At 32.3% G+C, this 26,484-nt stretch overlaps 3 protein-coding genes across 6 annotated transcripts in view; 2 read left to right on the plus strand and 1 right to left on the minus strand.

Annotated features, from left to right (window-relative positions):
- The first annotated feature begins 1,448 nt into the window (after window positions 1-1,448).
- LOC115891586 (UPF0669 protein C6orf120 homolog) lies at window positions 1,449-2,665 on the plus strand. Its single transcript, XM_030912085.1, has 4 exons — window positions 1,449-1,539; window positions 1,595-1,734; window positions 1,792-1,908; window positions 1,966-2,665. Exons 1-4 carry the CDS (start codon window positions 1,486-1,488, stop codon window positions 2,246-2,248), a joined length of 594 nt encoding a protein of 197 aa, XP_030767945.1. The 5' UTR covers window positions 1,449-1,485; the 3' UTR covers window positions 2,249-2,665.
- Window positions 2,649-12,011, minus strand: LOC115891585. The gene is made up of 4 exons (XM_030912084.1): window positions 11,493-12,011; window positions 6,925-7,147; window positions 6,768-6,871; window positions 2,649-2,750 (listed from the first exon to the last, which is right to left on the minus strand). The coding sequence occupies exons 1-4, from the start codon at window positions 11,982-11,984 to the stop codon at window positions 2,649-2,651; spliced, it is 921 nt and encodes a 306-aa protein (XP_030767944.1). The 5' UTR covers window positions 11,985-12,011.
- The window catches only part of LOC115891584 (multidrug resistance-associated protein 4-like), a 48,429-nt gene continuing 27,922 nt past the window's right edge, over window positions 5,978-26,484 (plus strand). For 3 of the 4 annotated variants that reach the window (XM_030912079.1, XM_030912081.1, XM_030912082.1), the window contains exons 1-6: window positions 12,011-12,134; window positions 15,584-15,901; window positions 16,641-16,848; window positions 16,903-17,125; window positions 21,366-21,522; window positions 25,251-25,464. In XM_030912079.1, the coding sequence (XP_030767939.1) occupies window positions 12,055-12,134; window positions 15,584-15,901; window positions 16,641-16,848; window positions 16,903-17,125; window positions 21,366-21,522; window positions 25,251-25,464 (1,200 nt within the window). In that variant the 5' untranslated portion in view covers window positions 12,011-12,054. Of the gene's footprint in view, window positions 6,286-12,010; window positions 12,135-15,583; window positions 15,902-16,640; window positions 16,849-16,902; window positions 17,126-21,365; window positions 21,523-25,250; window positions 25,465-26,484 lie in introns of those variants that run through there. The other variant, XM_030912080.1, reaches the window with a different exon arrangement.

Raw genomic sequence — 26,484 nt, forward strand, 5'->3', positions numbered from 1 at the left:
GAGGCCAACTTAATTTTTTTAAATACGGACCTGCATTGTTTATTTCAGATTTGGAAAGAACTCAGTCTCCTGAGTACAATGATATGCCACACTTTTTTTTTGTTTTGGGTACCTTAACAGCAACAAAACTAGAGTTAGTAACCTAAACCTTAGAGTTTGTGACTATCTGTAAACTGAATCTTTGCAATGTTCTCATGGATTTGTTTATTTGTTTATATCACGGTACTTTCAGTACTTTCGATTTCACCATGTCGAGTATTTCTTTTGACTAGTGATGAGCAAATGCAAGAACAAGAAAAAACTCTTTGGTCTTGGTCTTTCAGTTAATAAGTACCCAGTGAAAGAAAACGCCTTGCGTGACCATCTTCTTATGCTTGTCAAATACGACGAGTATTGGCAGTATGTATGTATGTAAGTACCCAGTCTTGGCCTTTCTGCTATACTCTTGGAAGTCTGGCATTTTTTAATAAATTTTGGCTAGAGCCACTTTCTACATGGAAAATATTTTAAATATATATTTAAGCAAATAGAACTTTAATGAAAGAAATTTTTAGAATATTTGTCTGGCGAAATTGTTATTTTTTAATATACAGGGTGTCCCAGAAATAAGTGCAACTATTTTAAGGGGAGGTAGATCTCGATAAAAAAAACATGTTTTCTCTTTATCGTTTTTCAAATAAGTCCAAAATACCGGAGTTATTTTACTTTGAAAATTTCCAAAAAAAAAAAATGATTTCTTGCTAAGATTTTGAGAACCACTGGATTTTTTCTGGATTTTCTTTTTTGTAAATTTAATTTATACCTATGTTGCCATATTATCAAGAAATTATGTTTTTTAACTAAAAACTAAAAAAAAATTTAAAGTAAAACGTAATTTTGAATTTTCAATATATTTTCAATAATTCGCGAAAAAACCTCATAGGCGTGTTTCTGGAGTTGAACTATACTACCAGTTAAAATACTTGCACTTATTTCGGGGACACCCTGTATTATGTCGAATCAGTATTTCTTTATTTAAAATTTTATGCAATAGTCGGGAAATCACTATATTTATAATGAATTAAAACAACGACGTGAAAAAACAAGACCGCAAGAGTCTTGCATGCTATGAAGTTTTTTTCTTAGAATATGTCCAAAGATCACCTCCTTAAATATTAGCATATCATTAAGGAGCACCCTGTATACAAAATTGTGCTTCGTACAAAATTACTAAGTTACAACCCTGACTTGTTGAATGCAAAGTTTTTGCAGTGGCTGTTTAGGCCGGTCTTTGTTGTCAAAATATTCAATATTTCCATTGTTACTCTATCCTCTATTTAATTTTATTACGTATTCTATTTATTTTCCACAAAATATAAATATAAAGCGTAAAAGTAAATGTACAAAATTTGGTACAAAATGACTGGTTTAGAACCCTGACTTATTGGAAGCTCTCAAATATTTTTGTTTTCTTAACCTCAATATTTTGGTGAAGTTGGTGGAAATATGGTGGAAATGTTCAATTTACTTTTTATTTTAGTATGTGTAATATTCGCTATAGTAAGATAAAAGTATACCTTTAGAGTTCACTATTATTAATATTAAACATTTTTAGCTATTAGGCAAACTAATAAATGTAGATATCACCAGAAAACCAAGAATATTGGCCCGAACTTGGGGTCATATTGACCAAGGAAATTTTACGTATATCTATTTAACGTTCCAAGGGCCAGTTATTTTAAACTTATCCTCTTTGTAAGTAGTTAAAATTTTATGTTATCAGTAGTAGTAAAATCGGTTTAACTTTGTTAGATCTGGTGATGCAGATTTGTATATATCAGATAATAATATGTATCCAACATTTGATGCAGATACATATACATTGCATTCTGCTACTTGTGGACAAGATATTATAGAAGTACCTGAAATGTACGTATTTAAAATATGAGTCATACATAATATAATACATTTTTTTATAAATTTCAGAGTTCAAGTACCTTTAGCTGTAGGTATATATGGGTATTCAGAAATGAGTGAGTTTATATTGGAAGTACATGAGAATTTAAATTCATCCTACCCATATAAACAGTGGGCTATTATACAGGAGGAAGGAGATGTTCAATCGATCAAGCCAGAAAAGAATACCGAAGGAACTAATAAGAGAGATACCATTTCACAGGTTCCAAAAAAGAAAAAAAGGAGAAAAACAGACTCCGATTTTTCAACTATATTTTCAATCTTAGAAGTTTTAGAATTAATATTTCTTTGATTGACTATATTTACTTTATAGATGATTATTAAGTGCCTTAAAACAAGTTGAAACAGTTAGATTTTACTAGGCTTCAGATTTTGGCATGTTAACTTGAAGTTATATTATAAAATTAGTACCTACTTAAATTCTAAAAAATGCTAGTTTATATAGCTTTGATACAAAACTTTGATACTTGCCTTGATACTGTTGATTATAATTTTTAGTGGGTATATTGTCAATGTCCCATGCTAAATTCTGAAATTTGTTATACATATAAATATTGTGATAATTGTCGATGGATTAAAATAAGATATAAACATTTATTCTTACATCTTATAGATATATTCATATAATGTATACATCAGTGTTTTACATCTAGTCACTTTGTAATAATACACATGGAAAACTAATAAACATTTCATTTATTCCCTTTAAGTTTTACATTTGAGTGTTTATTGATAATTATCTTCCATTTAAGATTTCTTTTCTTTCTTTTTATGAAGGAATTTTCTGTTGTCGGCTGAAAATTGTATAAAAATATTTACTAAAATAATAAGAAAATATATGCGTATGTTCAGTTGTTATTTGATATTAGTTAATTAAAATATCATAAAAATGAAGAACAATATGCCGGGTGCGTAAGTGCCTCAAAAAGTGGCTCACACTATAACTTTTTTATTTTTCAGATAAAAACGAGGTTTGGTATGTTAGTATATGACTATGGAGGCTAGAAGGACTATATGACAATGGAGGCCTTCTAGCCTCCATATATATGACATAAATTAGGATTGATTGACATATTCAATTGTTTTCGGTCACTTCTTCGGTTTCACTCTGAAATGACTACAACTTTTGTTTTTTAAATGGCACCATCAGTATTTTTTACTTTATTCAATAGAAAATGACACCCTAAATAGAATGACACATCATATGTCAACTTTTGACATTTCCGCATATGGTTTATTTGAAATTATAACATGCGGTTCATAATGATAATTTGACCTGAAATACAAAGTGTCTGGTATGAAATTATTCTGTAAAATTCCAGATATGCATGCTAATGAGCCACCTTTTTGTTCCATTTGAAAAATTGAGATATGATTAAAAATACCATTTTTATTAAAATTAGTCTCCTTGGCTAAAATTAGTGTTTTTAACACAGCCATGGCACTCTAGATTGAAATTTAAAATACAATTTGTTTTGAGGGAATATGTCAAAAGTTGACATATGATATGTCATTCGATTCAGAGTGTCATTTTCTATCGAATAAAGTAAAAATCCGGTGAAACAGGAAGTGACCAAAACAATTGAATACGTCAATCAATCCTAATTTATGTCATATACTAACATACCAAACCTCGTTATTTTATCTGAAAAATAGTTATAGGGGTGAGCCACTTTGAGACGCACCCGGTATATTGTATACACATTGATAAATATATAGGTAATAAAAGCAGACCTTATGTGCATGCTTCCTATACTTTATTATTCGTATTTAAATGCCATTTTACAATTATATTTGTGAAAAACTACGCCAATTTTGTAGAGATTTTGACCAAAGTAATGTATGGAATAATAGGTTCATTTAAATTTTCAAAAAAGAAATTTGGCGAAAAAATACCTCATAATCGTATTTCTGGGGTCGAAATATACTACCCCTAAAATATTTGCTCTTATTTAAGACTCATCCTGCATATTTTTTATTTATTGATTAATATCTCTGAATCTACTGAAATATACAGGGTGGTCCGAACTATATTCCTGAAACTTCGGCAGCACATCCTGCAGATGAAAATAAGATTTCTGATTTTTTCCAAATAATTTATGATTTGGCTGGAAATTGGTGTCTGAGAGTCTTTGAGAAACTTGATTTTGATGTCAATATGGCTCCTATTTGTAGAGGGCGCCATCTACATGTGTTTAACTGTTTTGAAGAGTAATAACTTTTCGTCCGTACTTATGGAGTGAAACCGTATAAAACTATGGAGTGAAAAAATATACATTTTTATGACTTTTACGTAAAAATATCTCTTGGTAAAAATCGCTACGAGCAACCGTTCTCAAGATATTGAGAATGAAAAGAGTCAATACATGTCATTATTGACAAAAAATAAACACGCTGAGTAGATAGTTATTTGACTGTAATAATAAATTTGGGAAATTTTTATTTTTTTAAATTAATCATTTAATTTCTATAAAAATATGATAAAACAGTTCCTGTTGAACTTTTGGCACAAAAATACCGTATGATCGAAAAAAAATGGCGTCCAGTTGGCTGGGAAATGAAGATCGCTGTCATTTTAAATGTACATTTATATGGGAAATGTCATCGATCGTCATTTCCCAGTCAACTGACGCCGTTTTTTCTCGATCATACGGTATTTCAAATTTACGATTTCAGTCTAATAACTATTTACAGTACGTTTGCTGGATCTGAGTCTATGAAAGGAATGCGGACAAAAAACATTTAAATAAACAGCAATATATTTTATACGTCGACTTGACGAGTACGTCACCGCAAATCGCTCCGCCCACTCATTTTATTGGCTACTTGCCAATTTGCCGAATTTTTGTTGATGGGACGCGTCGTCTAATTTTTTACGAAAAACATCTAGAGAATATCGTTTCCCCTCTCACGGATACCCCGTAACTACAGAACGGACAGACGTACTATAGTCAACATTTTTAATTTATGTCAATGATTAGTATTGATAATTTAGATTGCAAATATTTCGAGAACCATTACTCGTAGCGATTTTTACCAAGACACAGTTTTTACGTAAAAAACTTCTTAAATGAATATTTTTTTACTCAGTAGTTTTATACAGGTACGGACGAAAAGTTATTTCTTTTCAAACCAGTTATAAAATATGTAGGTGGCGCCCTCGAGAAGTAGGAGTCATATTGACATCAAAATCGAATTTCTCATGTTAAAAAATTGCCAGATACCGATTTTCATCCAAATATTGACGTTACTTAAAAATGAAACTTCTACACCCTGTTTTTAGGACATACATTTATACGAACTTTTTTACTTATTTTTATCTGCAGAATATGCTGCCGAAGTTTCCGGAATACAATTCGGACCACCCTGTATTTACTCGTATCTTAGTATTATTTAAAGTGATCCGAAAGGAAGCTAAGAATGCAATAATAGAGTTCCATTTAAAAAAAAATAATACCGATCCACTCACATTTTTTTGAGCCTCTCTGTAGAAGTTAAAATATTTTCCTGAAATACATCCTCGTATATACTTTTGGTTTGCACTTAAATAAAATTCCTAAGTTTTTTAATCTAGGAACTAGAGATGCCTGACGCACTATTCCTGTATAGGCTTGGTGTAGGTATTTCAGTTAATTTCAATTTCAAAAATTCCGACCGCAGCGCTTCAACGGCAGAAATCAGAAATTATCAGTACTTATTTCACGCATGACGCCGTCATGTTGATCGCATTAAAATAATATTGAAATCGTGGTTTTGTCATAATATTTAAGTATTTTAGTTTTTTTGCTAGTCCAGTTATTGAGACTGTAAAACACTCAGGTACAATTTAACAAGTATAGCTAGAGACGTGAGAAATACAAAATAAGAGACGCCCCTCGATGCGCAGTGGACAGCACACAAATTTGCTTTAATCAGATTTATCGTAGCGTAACTGCATCTCTCTTCCGCCGAATGCGGTCTCTCTCTCTATCGTGTGCGCGACCGGTGCTATCCCCAAGTCTCTTCCTATATTTGTCAAACTGTACGAGAGGTTTGTGTGATGTAACACTGTTTTGGGCAGTAAAAAATAAGCGAAAAAGAATTCGAACTAGACATCGTTTTGTGTTGTGACAATTTAAAATGTTAATAAAATCGCCGAAAAGTGTTAACGCGTAAAAGGAGAGCGTAATTAGGGCGTTGTTGGGCGCAATAAAATTCAATAACTCAACTTTCCCGGATATTCAACTCATCAAACATTTTATTACTTCATAGTTTCTCACACCTATTTGGTTAAAAGCAAAAATATATAGATTTGGTTTGGTTTGGGATGCAAGCAGTTCGACGAAACAAGTGAGTAAACAAAGTGCTCGTTAGATAACCAAAAAATTAAAAATAGACATATACTATTTATATCTACTAGAGAGGATAAAATAAAATTTGCAATATTAATGGTATATTTTTTTAATCAACTAGAGTGATTAAATGTTTTATGAACGTCTTCTAAAATTATAATTATTATAATTATGTATCTTTAAAATAATTCGTTATAGCCGAAATAACCTCAGTTATGCCCTACTAGCAAATTGACAACTAAAAAAATGGCAATACTAACACTTAACATTAGAATAATTAAATAATAAATTTTTCGTATACTCGCTATTTAAACCTGTGTATTTGTGTATACTAGTTGTTTACGATATACTCCGATTGTGGCAGCACCGGCGGAGAATGCACCAAACCTATAAGTTTTACGCAGCAATAATTGATTTGATGAATTATTTAGTTGACTGACACAATACCTTAAGAGTTATAAAATTATTTATTATTCTTACCTCAGTTTGTACAACAGAGTCAATAGTCGATGACAAGTTTTCTTCTTTATCATAATCGCCAGAAGTAGACACGTTTGAAGTCATATGCGAATCGTGACCATAAACTAAATTTAATAATTTAAAACAAACTACAAAATTATGCATTTTCTCATCTTACCTCTATTCAAATTTTGTTTCTCGTTAGTCACTTCCGCGAAATACATTTGCTGTGTTTGGAAAGTGTCCTTTTCGATTTTGGGTTGAAATCCTAACTGCGGTTTTTTAAATTTCAATGACTCGATCGTATCTTGTATTTCGGTGGGTATTGATCTAATCACCGGCGCGGCAATAGGTTTGAAATTTAAGGATTTTTCGCTAGCCATGCAGAGATCCGTGATAACCTTACTAGAAGAAATAAATAACTTAAATGTGATTTGTTATACTGGGTGGCGCGCCTTATACAAACACGGAATATTCAAGGAACACGACACTTTGCATCAGATTTTTTTTTGGACGCATAGATTTATGCGTATCGGATGCTATTTGGAATGCAATTAAGAACAGAAAACATGTTAAGCTAAACTAAACTGTTCGCAAACCGGAGGAAAAACAGTAGTTTTAAAATAACACAATGAGTTTAATAAAAAAGCAAACAGAAGTGCAAACAAACATTGGTATACGGGTTGTCCCAGGCTAAGCGTGCATTAGAAGTTTCTAAAGAGCTACAATATCTATATCGGAGATTTTTTGGACATCATTGTTTTACAACGAGATCTATCGATTAAAAATATTTTCAACATGGCGGCACTTCCGGAAATACCGGAAGTTGACAGCAACTTTCTTATTTTAAATGGGTGCCCCCATTTTATATTACATACTTAAATTCTTTGTAAAATTTTATGAATTTTGATATCAAACACTTTTTTTAAGAAAAAAAATATTTAAAATTTTTGAATGAGACAAACTGCCTGGCAAAAAAATTTGTATAGCTTAAACGTCAAATTTAGTGATTACTACAGCCACTGTAACATAAAGAAAAGACATATTACTATCTACTTCAAAAATTGAATTGTTCGAATGTCATATAACAAAGGCCGCAGCTGTCATGAAATTGAGCGATTAAAAAATTATCATAAATCATTTTTTTCTAATGGAAACCCACTTATTTTATTTCACTAGTGAAAAGGATTTCCTTCAATTCCTCACTTTTTGCCTATACATGTTCCTATACTTAAAATAATTTTTTCGATCATAAGATATATTATTAATAATATCAACATCAACTATAAGATATCACTAAAGAGAGAAAATACGAGATATATTATTTTTAAAAATACACTTTTTCAACTTTTAAGCAACAGTATTTATAATTCCTATAATTATGTTCAAATAATTATTTTTCTGACATGAGAAATAAATTGGCTAATTATTTCACACTTAATGTCAAAGCAATCTAGATAAAATCAAGAAAAATATACGTTTTAGACTAAATCTTAAATAACTTAAAAACGATTTATTTTAGGTATAGGAACATGTATGTACAGGCAAAAAGTAAGGAATTGAAAACCCTTTTCAATGGTGAAATAAAGAATTGTGTGTTTCTAAGAGTGCTAAAAACGTGGGTTTCCACTTGAAAAAAATTATTTATGATAATTTTTTAATCGCAATAAATTCCATGACAGCTGCGGCCATTGTTATATGACATTCGAACAATTCAATTTTTGAAATAGACATGTCTTTTCTTTACGTTACAGTAGCTGTGGTAATCACTAAATTTGACGTTTCGGCTATAATACCCATAAAATAATTAACTAGAAAGAAGTGTCAACTCTGTGTTAAATCGTGGAAACACGATACGCCACCGAAAGCCTTCGTTGTCGTCTGGAGAACTAACTTTCCAATTGACAGGTTGACATGATAAGGACATGATGGCTTAATTTTCATTTCCGTTTCCGGTTATTCAATGGCGGGCCCTCTTTCAGTTCAAATGTTATTTGTATTTTTTCTTTTCATGAATAAAACCAAAAAATAATTTATTCACATATATTTATTTGAAATATGGAACAACGTGACTAAATAAATATAAAAATATAGAGGATTGTATTGTTTCAATACCAATTAGTTAATTATATGCACTTTTAACGTAAATTAGTTAAGGTATAAGCATGACTTACAATAATTTGTAAATAAACACACACATTCGCAAACTTCAAGGACAGAAAACGGACACAGGAACATGAAAACGGGAGCCTTATACAAAAACCTGAAAACAGAAAAACAATTTTTTTATACAAAAATTAACAATGTAAAAATATCAATAGGTATAAAATATAAATAAACTGTTTAAAAAAAGCGTCCATTATTCCCAAAGAACCTGGCTTATAAATCAAAAAGATGCAAAAAGAGACTTTTAGTCGGATAACATAATCAGATTATCAGTCCGATTTATTGCTTTATTGACAATAAATCGCACATACTGGAGATAACTAATGTTGGCTATAGTTAAAAATGATCTTACCTTGCTGTAAATTGTTTCCATTTTCAAAAAAATCGCCGATCAAAGAGATTATAACACCATTTTCTTGCATCTAAAAAATGTAAAAACAGTGTTTATTTACTACCTATTTTTGATATACATGGGACATACCTACTACTGCAGAAACGTCATTTTCTCCAGGATTCTTCATGTAATTTATATTTTATATACTTTATTACCTTTATATTTATAAATTTCAGCCGAAATATTAAATTGAACTTCCAAAACGAAACTAAACGGAATGAATTAAAATGGCGTCGAATATTTTGAATTTGTTCTAGAACAAATCTGAAGTTGTCTCTGAAACTGAAATCTGTCAATTCTAAACTGTGAAGTTAGATAATAGTTAGACAAAAACAATGCTGTCCTTGTCTAGGCGGCCATACTTGTCGTGAGGAGAATGACAGGAATGACACTAATGACTGTTTCCAATTTTCCTATTTCACTGTCACCCCCCTGATAATACCTACACATTTTTTTGACAGGCAGTTTTTTTCATCAAAAAATTTTAAATATTTTTTTATCAATAACGGTTCATGTTAGGTATAGAGTGTTTTATATCAAAATTCATAAAATTTTATAGAGAATTTAAGTATGTAATAAAAAATGGGGGCACCTATTTGAAATAAGAAAGTTGCTGTCAACTTCCGGTATTTCCGGAAGTGCCGCCATATTGAAAATATTATTGATCGATAGATCTCGTTGTAAACTAATGATGTACAAAAAATCTCCGATCTAGATATTGTTGTTACCTAGAAACTTCTAATGCACGCTCAGTCTGGGACACCCTGTATAACTTTTTGGTTCCACCGAGGGGTGTCTCACTTAGGTAAAAACTGGAAAGGACTGCCAATGATTGCGGATAAGACTGCCTACTATAATATGTCTGACATAGTCGGCTGCCAGCAACTGCCAGAAAATGTACATGTAATTCAAACAGTGAGACAACAGCTCGGGTTTCCTTGTAGAAATAAAAGTAATTTTAAAATTTATACAGGGTGTTTTAAAAAACATGTGCCATCTATCGTGGGGAGATTTCTCACGTAAAATTAAGGTTTATTTTCCTATCAACATAGGCCCGATTCTATTTTGTTTCGTCACAGGGTGTAAAATGTTAATAATCTTTCGATTTATTACAATTTTCTTCCAAATACTTTTAGTGATTCGAATGAAATTTTGAGGGTAAAAGTTACAATATGTGCTACATATTTTAATGCTAAAAAGGTGTCGATTAATTCATCAGAGACGTGCATATGGGTTATCACTGGAATATTTAAAAACAAAAAATGTGCGCCATTGACTTTTTAATTTTGATATCAAAATTGTGTAGGCAGTTTAATGTCAATTAAAAGTTATCTCTTGATATTTTGTCGAATTTGGCCTCCTTGATGAGATAAACGCAATTTTATTAATCACAATTAGTCAAATTAAAATAAAAATAAAATTAATAAATTATATATTTTACCTAATTTATTATTAAATATTATTACTACTAATAAATAAAAAAATAATGAAATTTAAGATAATCACAAAAAACCTATTTTTAAAAAGTTTTAACATCCTGTAAAACTATGCATTTCCAATTTCCATACTCATGTTTATTGGAACTTTTTTCATATGTTTTGATAAGGAATCAATGAGAACTTTCGCAAATTAATGACATTCAAATATTTTAAAAGTTGCTGCTAGACTTGGATCAAGGCAAATTAATAAAATTGCGTTATCTCATCAAGGAGGCCGAAATCGAAGTATCAAGAGACAAATTTTAATCGGCATTAAACTTCTTAGAGTATTTCGCTAACAAAAAGGAAAAAAGTCAGCGGCGTACATGCTTTTTTTTAGAAAAATATTCCGTGATAATCCATATGTACGTCCCTGGTGAATATGCTGAAACTTTTTAGCTTTGAAATATGTCGCAAAGAAAAGGAAGTCATAATAATCATCGAATCATAATAAATCGAAAAAATATTAATATTAAGACTGTAACTGTAATATTAATATTAAGACTGTTAAAAAATTAATATTAAGACTGTTAAAAAATTAATATTAAGACTGTAACACCCTATAACAACGGAACAGAACAGAATCGGACCTATATTGATATAAGGAATAAATCTTAGTTTTACGTGAGGAATCTCCTAACGAGAAATGGCACATGTTTTTTGAAACTCCCTGTATACAAACTGTTGTATAATTTTGAGGAAGTTTACTTGTTGAGGAGATTTATAGTTTCTATTATTTCGAAAATGACCTCCTTTCTTATGTCCTGGCAAGACCCCCAATTTGTCAAGACTTCCAGTTGTCATATCGTGACGAGTGCACACTCTTTGATCATCATCTGATAGGATTTTTAAACGTGGTGAATCACCATCGGCTGATAAATCTGCTTCGGCATTAGAAACACTTGCGGTTAAACAATCTTTAATTTGGGTACTAGATTTTTGAATACATTTGAGATCATAGATATCATCTTCGCTTCTAGTAGGAGCGTTATGGACGGGAACAAGATCCAAAAGTTTTTTGGGAATTGGCCTAATTGCGAGATTTTCAATGACATACTCGTACTCTGTAAATTCTTTTCCAAAGTGGTTTATAAAAGCTTCAGTGGTGTCGTTAAACTTTTCCTCATCTGAGCAACATCTACAGAAACCTCGTTTTTCGGATTTGTTAGAAAGTTTTTTGTTCTTGGATGCTTTTGACATTTTATTTGACGCATAAACAATTATGTCAAAGTGAAGTTTTTTGTGAATGTGGTGAGAATTTTAATCTTAAATGCATTCATCATCAACAGATTTTGAGAGAGCGGAGAATCCTAAGAAGGGGGCTAACATATTTTCAGTTTTGACATTTTGGTAAGTAGGTTTACCTATTAAGTAGGTTTTTGTTATCATTGTCATCATTATTTTGAGCTTATTAAACCATTTCCAATTATGGTGTAGCCCCTGTTACATATTTAGATACTCTCTTTGTATTTGGGTCCATTGGTTGTCTATTGTCGGCTATGTGGGTCCAAGTTCTTAATATCATGGTCCCATTTCATGTTTGGTCTTCTTCTAGATCTCTTAATTCCTCCTGGGTACCATACTGTAATTTTTGTGATTAATCTGTTGTCCGTCCTTCTTGCCAGGTGTCCTACCCATTGCCACTTGAGGGATTTTATTCTGCATTACCTGGGTCTTTTGTGGTATCCACTGACTATGACTGGTTTTTTATGGTATTGCTTGGTTATTCCCAGCATATTTCCTTACATTGAGCGTTGTACGACCTGCAGTTTCCTTATAATGTCCGTTTTAAGTGTCCAGGTTTTGCATGCATAGGTCATGACTGGTAGTTCACAGTGGCTGAATGTTTTCTTCTTTAGATAGAGTGTCATTCTAGATTTAAATATGGTTGACTTTCTTCCATAAGTACTTCATGCTAACTTAATTCTTCTGTCGATTTCTGGTAGTAGAAATCCCGAGCTGTGTATTAATTGTCCCAAATATACAGGGTGGTCCGAACTGTATTCCGGAAACTTCGGCAGCATATTCTTCAGATTAAAATAAGTAAAAAAGTCCGTATAAATGTATGTCCTAAAATGCTTAGTTTCGGAGATACAGGGTGTAAAAGTTTCATTTTTATTTCGATTTTTTCTAGATAATTTATGAAGTAACATCAATATTTGGATGAAAATTGGTGTCTGGGAGTTTTTTGACGTGAAAAATTTGATTTTCCTGTCAATATAACTCCTACTTGTAGAGGGCGCCACCTACATATGTTTAAACTGGTTTGAAGAGTAATAACTTTTCGTCCATACCTGTACAAAACTATTGAATAAAAAAATATACATTTACAACGTTTTTTACATAAAAAAGGTCCCTTGTCGTTTTTTACATAAAAAAGGTCCCCATCACTACGAGTAGTGGTTCTCGCTATATTTGGAATTGAAATTATCAATACCTGTCATCATTGACATAAATTATACAAGTTGACTAAATAGTTATTAGACTGAAACAATAAATTTGATTTTTTTTCTGCCAAAAGTTCAACAGAAACTGTTTAATTATCATTTTTTCGCAGAAAAATTTATGATTAATTTAAAAAAATAAACATTTATTATTTCAGTCAAATAACTCTATTCAACGTGTGCTTATTTTTTTGTCAATAATGACATGTATTGACTATTTCCATTTTAAATATCTTGAGAACGGTTACTCGTAGCCATTTTTACGAAGAGACATTTTTTGGAAATGTATATTTTTTTAGTCAGTAGTTTTATACAGGTACGGACAAAAAGTTATTACTCTTCTAACAGTCAAAACACATGTAGGTGGCGCACCCTACAAATAGGAGTCATTTTGACATCAAAATCAAATTTCTCGTGTCACAAAACTCCCAGACACCAATTTTTATCCAAATATTGACGTTACTTCAGAAATTATTTAGAAAAAATCGAAATAAAAATGAAACTTCAACACCCTGTATCTCCGAAACAAAGTATTTTAGGACATATATTTACACGAACTTTTTTACTTATTTTTATCTGCAGAATATGCTGCCGAAGTTTCCGGAATACAGTTCGGACCACCCTGTATATGTTCTTGTCCTATTTCCAATGTATTATTTATTAGAACATTTTTCTGTCTGCTCGTTTGTTGTACATTACTTTAGTTTTTGCTAAATTCATTTTGATACCTATTTTATTGCTGGCGGTATTTAGTTCGTTAATTTGTAGTTCTAGAGGATTATTGACCATTAGGACTGTCACATCAGCCAATCTTAAATGGTTAAGGTATTCTTCATCTATTTTTAATCTTTTGTTTGGTCCAGTCCAGTTGACGGAGGATGTCTTTTAGTGCTGCAGTAAACAGCTTTGAAAGATATCGCGTCCCCCTGCCGTACTTTACCTTGGGCCTTTGAAACTCTGGGGTTGTTTCAAAACAGTATCGAATAATCTATATAATAAGACTATTAGGTGCATAGAGAAGGTTTCGAATGTTCTCGTGTCTTTTATTCGTTCCATCGTCTGACTCTGATTGTGGTGGCTCTGCATAGATGTGATTTTAGAAGGTCAAATTAGGGCGGGGCATATTAGAACGGGGCTGATTTCACAACACTGCCCCTTCATTAAATACATGCTCGTCCCGAGATGTACACGGTGAATGAAGGTATTTGCAAAGCCGGCCTCTGGTACACTGAGAAGTCAGTCTACAGTCAGTCAGTCTACTAGTCAGTCAGTAAGTCAGTCTACATTTTTCTCGCCCGATTTCAGCTTTGGGTTGTAGCAGCAAATAAGGATCTCGATTCCCGTAAATCTAAACAGGACTTCAATCATGTTCCGGATTGTAGGCCAACTCAAACCATCGAGTCGACACGCCAGCTTCGGAATGGCTAATCGTGTAATGTTATTGTTTAGCAGGGCTTCTCTCAGTTTAATCAGGACCTTCGATAGATTGAGATAACTCGGCTTACTCGGTGACCATTCTTTGGTGACCAGGTAGATGTGTCTTGCTTGAGCATGCGCATTGTCGGTTAGCCTCAAGACGCTTCCAACCTCTGGATCCTGCCGGCGTAGTTCTCCGACACACCCAAACTTTTCATTGAATGTTGCGGCTATTCCTTTTGGACATTTGCAAATCTCGGGCGACACAGTGAGCGATCGAATATAATCAGGAGGTATGGAAAAGAGGTTTCGTTGTTCTTCTTTGGTTACACCATAGCGCTGTGTTGTATCGGGCCATAAAGTCGTCAAAGGACATCTCCAAATCAGTTGAATCAAAGCTGCAGATTCTAACGGTCCCAGCACGATCTTCTATTTCGCCTTGTTAGGGGCTCAAACGATTGAAATGGACTATCCTCGGTTTTCCTTTTAGTAAGCTTCCTTTGGCAATTTCCGGTCCAGGACTTCGTATGGCCCCTCACAGGAGGATTGTAGCTTCGAAGATAATCCACGACGTCTCTGCAAGTTGTATAGCCATACCAAATTTCCTGGTTGGTAACCTCCATGTTTAGCTTGAATGTCATAATTCGATCACTAGCGCTTTGAATATTTAGGCTGATGGATGTCGTCCATTCGTTAACGTAGTCTGTGGACATAATCTTTTCCAGTTTGATTTTTTTTTGACCTTAATATTTATTTAAGAATATAAAAGAAATAATATAAAGAATATAAGATTATAAAAAAAATTATGAAAACAGGCACCGATTGGCCTAGATGCTGAGGCGCCTCTATCAATTAAAAACTTACTTGTTTACAACTACTTTTTATTAGAAGTATATACACAAAAATTATAAGACATTACATGTATATTTTTCTCTCTAGGTATTCATTAAAAACGTTCAGGCTAGGACGAAGAAGAGATTTGGACGAGGACGATTTAACCCAACCTCTGGATGAACACAAGTCTTCCCTTCTTGGCGATAAATTAGCGAGGAACTGGAGCAAAGAAGTGAAACACGCTACCAAACATAAGAAAAAGCCTAGCCTGTCCAAAGTCATCATTAAAACGTTTCGTTATGATATTATATTCTACGGAGTAATATTGTTTATTATGGAAGTCTTTGTGCGAATGTCACAACCCATATTTATAGGATTGTTTATACGATATTTTAATACCGAAAACAGATTAAGTAAAGAACCGTAAGTATTTATCTTTGAATGTTATTTGTCAGAGATTAGACTAAAAACTTATATCGTAAAGACGTTACTATAAAGAAATCGAAACATTTGTTTAAAACAAATATTTTTAAATCAACAAAGGCTAGGCTAGAACTAGAGGAACTATGCTCCCATCCTATCAAGGACCTGCATAAGCTAGTGTAGGGCACAGGGGTAGGAGAATAGGTGCAGATATAGAAGGGGGATAAACAAAATAGGCCTCACAGGTCGCAGTGTTTCCGGCAGAGGACGCCGGACGGCCCCTTGTTATGAAAAAAAAATAATCAAAGGCCAAAATGGCATTTCTAGCGAATTTTGAAGTATAATTAGTGGAAAAGTAAAAAGTTTGTTAACTTTTTCCACTAATTGAAAATTCCTACCACTAATTTTGACGTTTCGAATGCTTACATTCAAATTAGAGGAACAAACCTCTACTCTAATTGAAACCACTAATTTGTTCCACTAATTGCGAGGTTCTAAATGAAGCTTTATAGATAAAAATTAGCATAGCGGTATGCAAGACGCACGTTAGCGGTTATTTTCTATTTCCTTCCATTAGCGGTTAAAGGTTAGCAGTACGCTGGGGATAAAGGAAACTGACGACTTTACGAAGATGATATTCTGCATCTTAAGTGTGGCCGGGTTTACCTAGTATTTAATATTTAAAATAATTAAGCTAAATCTCTTTTAAGCAAAAAACTAAACTTAAATATTTTTGTAGACAATATCCTCCGACGTGGTTTATGAGGGTTTTCTACTATTTCTCCAAGGAACAAAGTCGTATATCCAAAGCGGAAGCCTACTTTTTTGGTTGCCTTATTATGCTGTGCAGCATCATAGTCGTTGGTACATTCCATCCGTACATAATGGCTGCCTTACACGTGGGAATGAGAGTACGAGTAGCCTGTTGTTCCTTAATATATCGAAAAGTTAACCAAATGACGTTTACCCATATCTGATTTTAAATAAAACTGTTTTTTTAGGTTTTGAGACTCAGACTGACTTCGCTAGGTGGAAAGACGGTGGGTAATGCAATCAACTTAATGTCAAATGATGTTATGCGCTTCGATATGGCACCGTTATTTTTGCATTATCTCTGGATAGCGCCATTACAAGGAACACTGATCTGTTATTTTATTTATCTTGAAATAGAAATAGCTTCTTTTTATGGGATGCTCTCTGTTATTGTCATAATGCCGTTGCAGAGTACGTAATAACAAGATGTATTTTGATACATCAAAACCTTAAAATGTTGATGTATGGTAATCGCAAAACAATTTCCGATGCACGTGATCAACTTTGAGTGACAAGCGATGGCGACAGTGCTGCCAGACTGTGATGGATTTATGAGATAAATCTTAATTTAAAATTAACAAACAACAAATTTATTATATCATTTTTTTTAAAGAGTTTTACGTTTTATTTTTAATTTAATAACTAATATTTTAGTGATTAATTGATTTATTTGTTTTATAGCTTGTTTTACTTATTACATATTGGCAAAAACTCTAGTCCATTATGAAGATTATTATAAGCGTCATTATGGGTTATTTATTTATTGATGTATATCTTACAACGCCATAAGTGGTATTAACAAGTAAGAGGGTGCTATTAATGCACAAACTAATAATCACAGAATTTAATAAAAACTAACTTTGAAGGTGGTATAATGTGCTTATCAATCAAACTTGCTTTTCTGACTGCAGTCAAGGGTAATAAAGGATCTTTATTGTCACGTTTTGGTTCAAAATAGTTAAAAAAAAACAGGGAAGCTACAAGCTCATTGCTTCGACAATTTAATTGCTTTGGCATATTTTCAACACAATTTCAAGAAATGCAATACAAAAACTCGAAAATTTAGTTCTTAAAAGAACTATTTCTGCTTAAAAGTGCATTTTTAAAAAAAAAGTATATGAAAATTAAAAAAAAAACGAGAATTACTCACAAAGATTCAACAACAACACGATATTATACAAAATAATGACTGAAACCAGGATAATTGTCAAATAATAAGTGTCAATGTCGATATGATTGATGACGTGCATCGGAAAATATTTTGCGATTACAATAAATATTTTAAAATTTAATAGATTTTGTTCCAGTGGGCCGATTTTAATATTTTTTTACACATAATGTAGCTAAATTATTTGACATTTTAGTATCTCTTTCTAAATTAAAATTGAAAGTTCCCATCTGTCGAATTGAAGGGACCAATGCAAAAAGTGCCTAAGTCATATTTTACAGTTTTCGAGAAAAACGCTTTTGAAGTTTTTTTTTCTTTTTGGAAATATTACCTTTGCTAATATTAAGTTGATTTTTTCACACATAATATTTTATTACTATTACACTGAGTGGCTCTAAATGAAATTAAAATTGTATCCTATGTTATAGGGCTTGTTTCTCTCTACAATTTTCTGTCTCACAATGTACCGTTTGTGTCCAGGAAGAGTTCATAGTTTCATAGTTGTCGATTTTCGAAAGAAATCAGTACATGCATATTATTTCGTATATTTTTCATTTTATTGATTTTATGGAAAGCACCGTTCATTAAAATGTTGCATCCTATGTTATAAGCCTTGTTTCTCTCTACAATTTTCTGTCTCACAATGTACCGTTTGTGTCCAGGAAGAGTTGATAGTTTCATAGTTGTCGATTTTCGAAAGAAATCAGTGCATATTATTTCGTATATTTTTCATTTTATTGATTTTATGGAAAGCACTGTTCATTAAAATGTTGTATCCTATGTTATAGAGCTTGTTTCTCTCTACCTCTTAATCTATGTATCAGGGCCTATTTTACCATAAGGCCCATAAGGCCCATAAGGCCCGGGCCTTTGGGTCCGGTGGTCTGGAGGGCCCGTTAAAGGTTGTAAAATATTCATAATTTTTGAATTTTATCGGAAAAGAGGGCCAGCATTTTTGCTTGGGCCTTAGGTCCCGACCAAATGAAAAATAGGCCCTGTAGTTAATGACTTTTGCAATCGATTCTCCGATTCAAAACATAGTTACTGATTGAATTTGGTTGTTAGGAAAAATGTTAGTTAGTGACTTTTGGCAGCAATAGGACGATATAAAGAAATATAAGAATTTTATTTTTTAACCACTTAATCCATTTTATGGGAGAAAAATGGTACATTTAATACAAAACAAAAATGGAACAATTTTAAGGCTACTTCTCTTGAACTTACGATCGAGATACTTTTGGAAAATACAAAGTTTTGCCTTCCTAATTTTCGTTCTAAAAAGATATAATTGGTATCATTGAATAAATATTTCTTAAAAGAACGAAAAGTTAGGCATCAAAACTTGTATTATTTCTTAAATTCGTTCATAAGAAGTAGTTTTATCCAGCATAAAATGTATATTATACGAAGCAAAATACATACGTATACACGCGATAGTCACAACTGCAATGTGTAAACATAGTTTAAACGTAATACACAAGCACTGTGTATCCTACGGCACACTGTATATCCCTTACTTTGTGTATACGTAAATGCTATACTGTGGCTACATTGTGAGGCGGACGTTTAACCTTTGTGCATACGTGTTGAACTACAATGTGTAAACGTAGCATATTTACATCGAGGGAATTGTGTCACCCTGTGTCTACATCTTACATCTAATAATGTAAACACATCGTAAATGTGATTTGATGTGCTGTATGGGTCGCTTTTGAAGAAAACACTAACATTTTTTTCGTAATTTTTACATTGAAACTCTGCCTTTGCTTTTGGTCCTAGTCGACAGACCTAGTAAGTTGTGGTCTCCAAGCAGGTTTTCTTGACATAACATTTGCTTCGATTAATCTTCTTACAAACATACAATAAGTCGATTGTCTCGATTCGAAGTTCTCATACGAATGTTCCTGGACGTTTAGCATAATATGAACTTGTCTCGTGGAAGCGACTGCAATGTACTTTGTGCACACCTAAATCTGTTAGCGACATCATTTTGATCATCTTCAATTAAAACAATTAATATAAATTCTGGCCTTAAAACCATCTCTGCTAGAGGAACTGTCCAACAGACAATAATTATATGATTTTTCAATATCAGTGACATTACGTAAATCATAAACACTATTTTATAGGTCTGTTGACTGGGACCAAAAGCAAAGGCATGGTTTTAATATAAAAATTACGAAAAAATGTTAGTGTCTTCTTCAAAAGCGGATATCTCCAAAAAAATATAGCTATTGAGATGAATAAAAAAATATCGAGAAAATATGCACCTAGATGACAAAATGATTTTCAAATTCCTTGTTTTTTAGCATAGGTATTCCACGTGATGTTCCAAACTTTCACCAAGATAACAACATTTTGCGTTCCCTCGTATAATTGACAGAGATGAAAATTTTCCTTTTTAATTTAAAAAGAGATGCTAAATGTCAAATAATTTATCTACAAATTGCTTAAAAGAATATTAAAATGGGTTCACTAGATCACAATATATAAAACTTTTTAAATTACATCAAAATTTTAAGTTGTCCGTTTTTCGTGCTGGTGAGTGCTTCTCTTAATTTCACTTGTTCTTTCCTTCTTTGTATCACAGAAAGTCACACCACTACTCCAAAGTCACTCCACTTTGCATCACAGAAAGAAGAATATGTAATTTTCGTCATTTTTGGGATCGTCTGCTGAAATATTGTTGACTTTTTTTAATAAAAATTGACATAACACTTGTTAAAAATTAAGAATAATTTTAGAAGGATTAAGAAAAGATAGAATGTTTCTAGACACACAAATCTATTTCAAAATAAAAATATTTTTTCTTGAATTCTAAACCACACTATTTAAAAATCATTAAAATAGAAAACAAATTTCTCGCAGTATGGTACGTAGTTTCTTGCAGTGGTGGCACGAAAGTACTGCCATTGCACGCAGGCCGCTATCTCCCGTTCGGGACTCTATATCTAACCGACACTTTCCGACAAGTCAGAATTAACTATCTCTGCGCTGTGGTTGTCATTTTGTGGATCTGTCCAAGCTCAGCTGATGATGGAGTAGGGCTCCGAAACCGGTAGTGAGAGCAGGTTGATCCACATTATGACAAACACAGCGTAGAATTAAATTTCTATATCAGCAGTTAAGTGGCAAGAATCCTTATATAATTTAAAAATCATTTATACTCAATATAAAAAAATCTATTTCCAAATAAAAATATTTTTTCTTGAATTCTAAACCACGCTATTTAAAAATCATTTATACTCAATATAAAAATAAATAACAACCTTCATTAGGCGAACTGGCTGTAAGCTCCATTAAAATAAAGAAGTGTAAAGGCCAAATAATGACTCTAGGGCTTGACATTGTCAGAATTATCATCGATTGTCATTCCGCAGCCGTCTCTGACGCCGTTTTTTTCAATCGTATCTTTCAATACCTTCCCTTTCGAATGCCGGCGTATTACATTTTCTGTGACAATAATTTGTATATCCATTTTAGTTATATTAAGTTTTTGCACATCGGTTTTACGCAATAAAGGAGCAATACGAACCGATGAGAGAGTTCGTCAAATGAACGAAATCATCCAGGCAATGCAGGTGATCAAGATGTACGCGTGGGAAAATGCTTTTGCCAGTTTAATAAGCAATTTAAGGAAGTAAAGTATATTTATGTTTATATTTACTCTATTTTAATTTATAATACAACATTTATATAACCCAAAAAAAATTCTTAAAAATACATTGAGTATAACGTCCAGTTTTTAGCAAAATCACAAAATAAAACACTAATTCACCACAACATACACTAAAATACCATATTTTTAACACGGGACGTGCTTTTCGCTTAGCATGTTCTCATCAACAGTAGATAATCGAAACTATAGTCTATTTCTTAATGGTTGATAGCATAGCGAGAAAGGCTGGGGCCATAAAACATCATAAACCTTTTTTATTTAATAAAATAAATTGTTTTGCCCTTGAATGAACTGGAGCAGTCCCAAAATAGATTGCAGCAAAAAAGATGTTCGCTGTGTTTTACGTTGTCTGATCGTTCTGTAGTTATTCTGTGGTATAATAGCTACCTGATCACTTATGGTTAATACCGCTAGTTTATAGCTGTAAAAATACATTCATATGTTGTCCTGTCAAAAATTACGTGCATTCAGTATCTCTGAACTGTTTCTCAAATTATGTCATTATTATGGACAACGCCAGTTATCATTCGAGATTAGTAGAAAAATTGCCAACCACTTCTTGGAGGAGGAGAGGACATTATAGGTTGGTTGTCTCAAAAGGATATTTCATTCGAAAACGGAATGTTGAAAAAGGAGCTAGTACAAATAGTTAGGCAAAGCAAATCAGTTTAAAAAACATGTTCCTTACGAAATGGCTAAAGCGCATGGAAAAAAATGTGCTTCGGTTGCCACCCTACAATTGTGAATTAAATGCCACCGAACTTATATGGGCACAAATGAAAGTATATGTAGCTGGGAATAACACAATAACAACGGAGAAATTTTTGGTCAAATTTAATGTGTTATATTTTTGTTATTTTTAGCCCTATTTTTATGATTTTTTTAGCAAGCTGTATATAATTCCATCAACTTTAATTCGTAAACTCAGTTTTTTATAAACTTTAGTATTTCTCATATTATACAGGGTTAATCGAGGGGTTGTTTTTTACATTTTGTGTGTAAATTTTCCTAAAATATAATTTTGCAGTCAGAACCTGAGCATTTTGTTGGTCTCCAGAGCATTTTGTTTTTTGGATCATGTCAGTACATGCCTTAGTTATTTTTTAAGGGTGAAATGAACTCGCCATCAATAATTTGCATTTTTTTCAATTATCATTTGTTTTTGAAGTTGTTTTTCTGTATAACATGGTGCTAGGCGGCTTTGGAGATGATTGTTAACTATAAACCCTTATGAACTGTTCATCATGTTCGACGTTTGGGAAATGCTTGGCAGGAGGGTTAGAGGTCGCGAAGCGCTACCAGCTTCAATAAATGAACTTCGCTTGGTCCTTAAAGAAAAATGAAAAAGCATATTGCAATATGATATATGCAGCCTCAATGACAGTATGAACGAACGTATACAGGCAGTTATAACAGCCAAGGGAGGCAATACAAAGTATTAGGTTATTTTTTACATTTTTTTTTTCTGTTTGTATACTTGATTATTACAGATGTTTTCTTTAATATCGTTAGTTCTGTTATCGTTATTAGTGTTTATTACAACCAGGACTGTATCTTTAGTATTCAACGTTTATTTTTACGTCACCAAAACCATGTAGTCATATTAAAAAAATACATCAAAAAGCAATGATAAATGAAAAAATTCCAAATTGATAGTTCATTTCGCTCTTAAAAATTAACCAAAGCATGTATTGACATAAATCAAAAAACAAAATGCTCAGGAGTTATGGTACTGACCGTAAAATTATATTTTAGGAAAATTTACACACGAAATTATTGCACAGGGTGTTTTAAAGTTACAGTAAAAAAAAACAACCTCGCTCGATTAACCCTGTGTAATATGCCAAATATTAAAGTTTATAAAAAACTTAGTTTACGATTTAAAGTTGATATAATTATGTACAGCTTTCTAAAAAAATCATGAAAATAGGGCTAAAAATAACAGAAATATAACACTTTAAAATTGATCAAAAATTTCTCCGTTGCCTTTTTTGCATCTGAGTGTATATCGTTAACATAAATCTCTGCCAAAAATTGGACAATGCCGTAAAACACGTCATAAAAAAGGAGCAAAAATGTGGGATCTTGACAATCTCTTGGAGGAGACAGTAGAATATCTGCTAATTTCAGTTGGAAATTCTGACGGCTCTGATTTCAGTGAGGATGATTTATAATTACATATTATGTATTTTAATTATTGTAAATACCTAACATTAATTTTGAAATGTTTTTCTAAACGCGTGACATTATTTTTTGCAGTTATGTTATATAGGGTTTGTAACCTGTTACATTCATAGAACATATAATAAAATTGAATGAGCGACTTTCATCGGCTTTGTTTGCAATTCGGAAAATTCGCTTTACGGCAGGGCAACATGCGGTACTAATAACATATCATGCTCTTTTCCACTCCCTGATGTCGTATGGCATACTATCTTGGGGGGGGGGCGGGGACGCAGCTGGCACTTACCTTAACAGTGTATTTGTTAAGCATTGCATTTGATAGCTGTAAGCCCCTTTTCCGATCTTTGCGCATAATTACTCTGTATGGCCAGATAATCCTTGCCAAATTATGTTATATCAAAAAAAATCTCGATAAATACAAATCTCACACAACTGTACACGATCACGATACACGATTTAAAAATAATCTTGTGAAACCTGCCTCAAGATTACAGAAAACAAGCTGTATTGGTGTGGATTCTTATAATATACTACCACTAAATTTCCGAAAATCAAGCTTGAGTGTCTTTAAATGGCATCTTAAGAGATATAAAGTGCACTTGGTACCCTACTCCATTGATGATTTTAAGGAGGTTTTGAGAGAGAGCAGAGACCTGCAGATCTTATTTTAATCGGTCATGTCATTTTACGTATTTTACATTGTATTTCTTATTGTGATTTTTTTATTTATAAGTGCATTTTTTATTTTTATTGATTGATTTTTGACTTGATATGAAATGTATATTTCTTATGATTAATAAAGATTATTATTATTATTATTCATTTAACAATAAAAACTTTAGATTTCTTCACTAGTATGTACGACAATTGAGTGTACTCGTATAATCCAATGAAAATGCCAATAACGGATACCTAAATAAATAAAAAAATATGTGTAACATATAATTTTACATTGTGTAACAAAATATATTTTAACAAAACTTAAAAAAAAATCTCAAAACCCTAAAATCCTACACTGATGCGGTCAGTTCCCGAAAATATCTTTATTACCTATTGTTATACGAGCAACCCCTATTATTCTCCGAAAACGTACCGGATGTGTCCATCTACAAACGTGTTAAAGCGGTCTGAATCCTATTGGAACATATAACCTTAAAATAAAATTGGTCCAATCTTTTGGCATGTCACACTGTACACAACAAAACGCCTTTTGCATTTATAATGAAGGTCTTGTGCTATCAATCAATAAGAAAAAGAGGCTAAAAGCTATTTACAAATTGCCTACTGAGAGGCTAATTGCCTCTAATTTGAGACTAACGAAGAACGTCACGAACCCTATATAAAACCATATATTCTCTCAAGAGAGAGACTATATGTTTTTGACAGTCGAAAGACAAAAATGTATACTTTTGAATTTTTGAGTTAATTGACAGACAACAATTGTCAGTGTCATATTATATTCTTTCATTCGACACAAAATCGATATTTTTAAAATATTATTTTAGGAGAGAGTTGAAAATATTGCTTCTGACGTCTTACGTAAGAGGAATAACTATGTCGTTTATCATGTTTACATCAAGAACGGGTGTGTTCTTATCCATAATGACTTACGTACTTTTAGACAACCATATAACTGCCGAAAAAGTATTTTTAATTGGTTCGTATTATCAAATCGTAAGACAGACTCTGACAGTATTCTTTCCTCAAGGATTAAACGCGGTAATCATTTGTAAGGTCGATATTGACTTGAGCCGAGCGCCTGTAATGTAATACACCCTCTACACTTATGCAGAAAACAGCCCGAAGCAGGTCAATATCGTGTTTCCTAGTCTAAATTTATCTCGTCTCGGCTTGTCTCGGCTTATTCTCGGTTGTCTAGACTTATTTCTGCTTGTCGACGTACTTCCATTTCTTAAAAACACCTCAAAATTACTTTTGGATTTTTTGGTCTCCTGTTGTCTCGTTCAATTTCGTTTTGTCACGAGCTACTTCCACGACGTGTCGGTTTCTACATCCGAGACAAATCTCAGTGAACAAAGTAAACCTAGACTAACCAAACCTAGACGTTTTTAAAATATCTGTTGTTACGATGATATTTCTTTTAACACGCGTTTATAATATGTATAGTAGATATTTAAAAAACAAAACTTTTTACTTAATCTGCAGGAATATTATTAAAATATTTTTATTATTTAATTTTATTATAATTAATTAGTATATGGAATTGTATATTATGTTATGATTGTTTACGGCCTTAATTGATTAATATAACTGCTTGATGAGCAATAATGGTAACCAAAATATATTGAGCTGGTTGAGAAAATTATTTAGCCGGAGAGCTGGCGACATATTTAGAGAACATATTTTAGGCAAGTTAGAATAACAAAAAAAACTTTAATAACTTGTGAACCCAGAATCCTAAGTCTGGTCAATTCAATTAGCTTAAGAGCTGACGACATATTTAGAGAACATATTTTAGGCAAGCTAGAATAACTAAAAATGTATAGTTTATTAACTGGTGAACCCAGAATCCTAAGTCTGGCTGGGGGGTTGGGGGTATTTCGCTAGTGCGCAACCCATAACATTTGCAAAAAAATAAATCCAAAAAACATTCTTTAGGCAACTTTAAATTTGTTTATTCTTAAATTTTAGCATCTATTTAATCTGGAAATAAGAATGCCAGACTTTTTTTTCGGGTTTAAAGTGTAACCCTACCATTCCAAATATGTTTAATTATTA

This window comes from Sitophilus oryzae, unplaced genomic scaffold (assembly GCF_002938485.1).
Source record: "Sitophilus oryzae breed Bouriz unplaced genomic scaffold, Soryzae_2.0 scaffold_1188_pilon_pilon, whole genome shotgun sequence".
NCBI classification, from domain to species: domain Eukaryota; kingdom Metazoa; phylum Arthropoda; class Insecta; order Coleoptera; family Curculionidae; genus Sitophilus; species Sitophilus oryzae.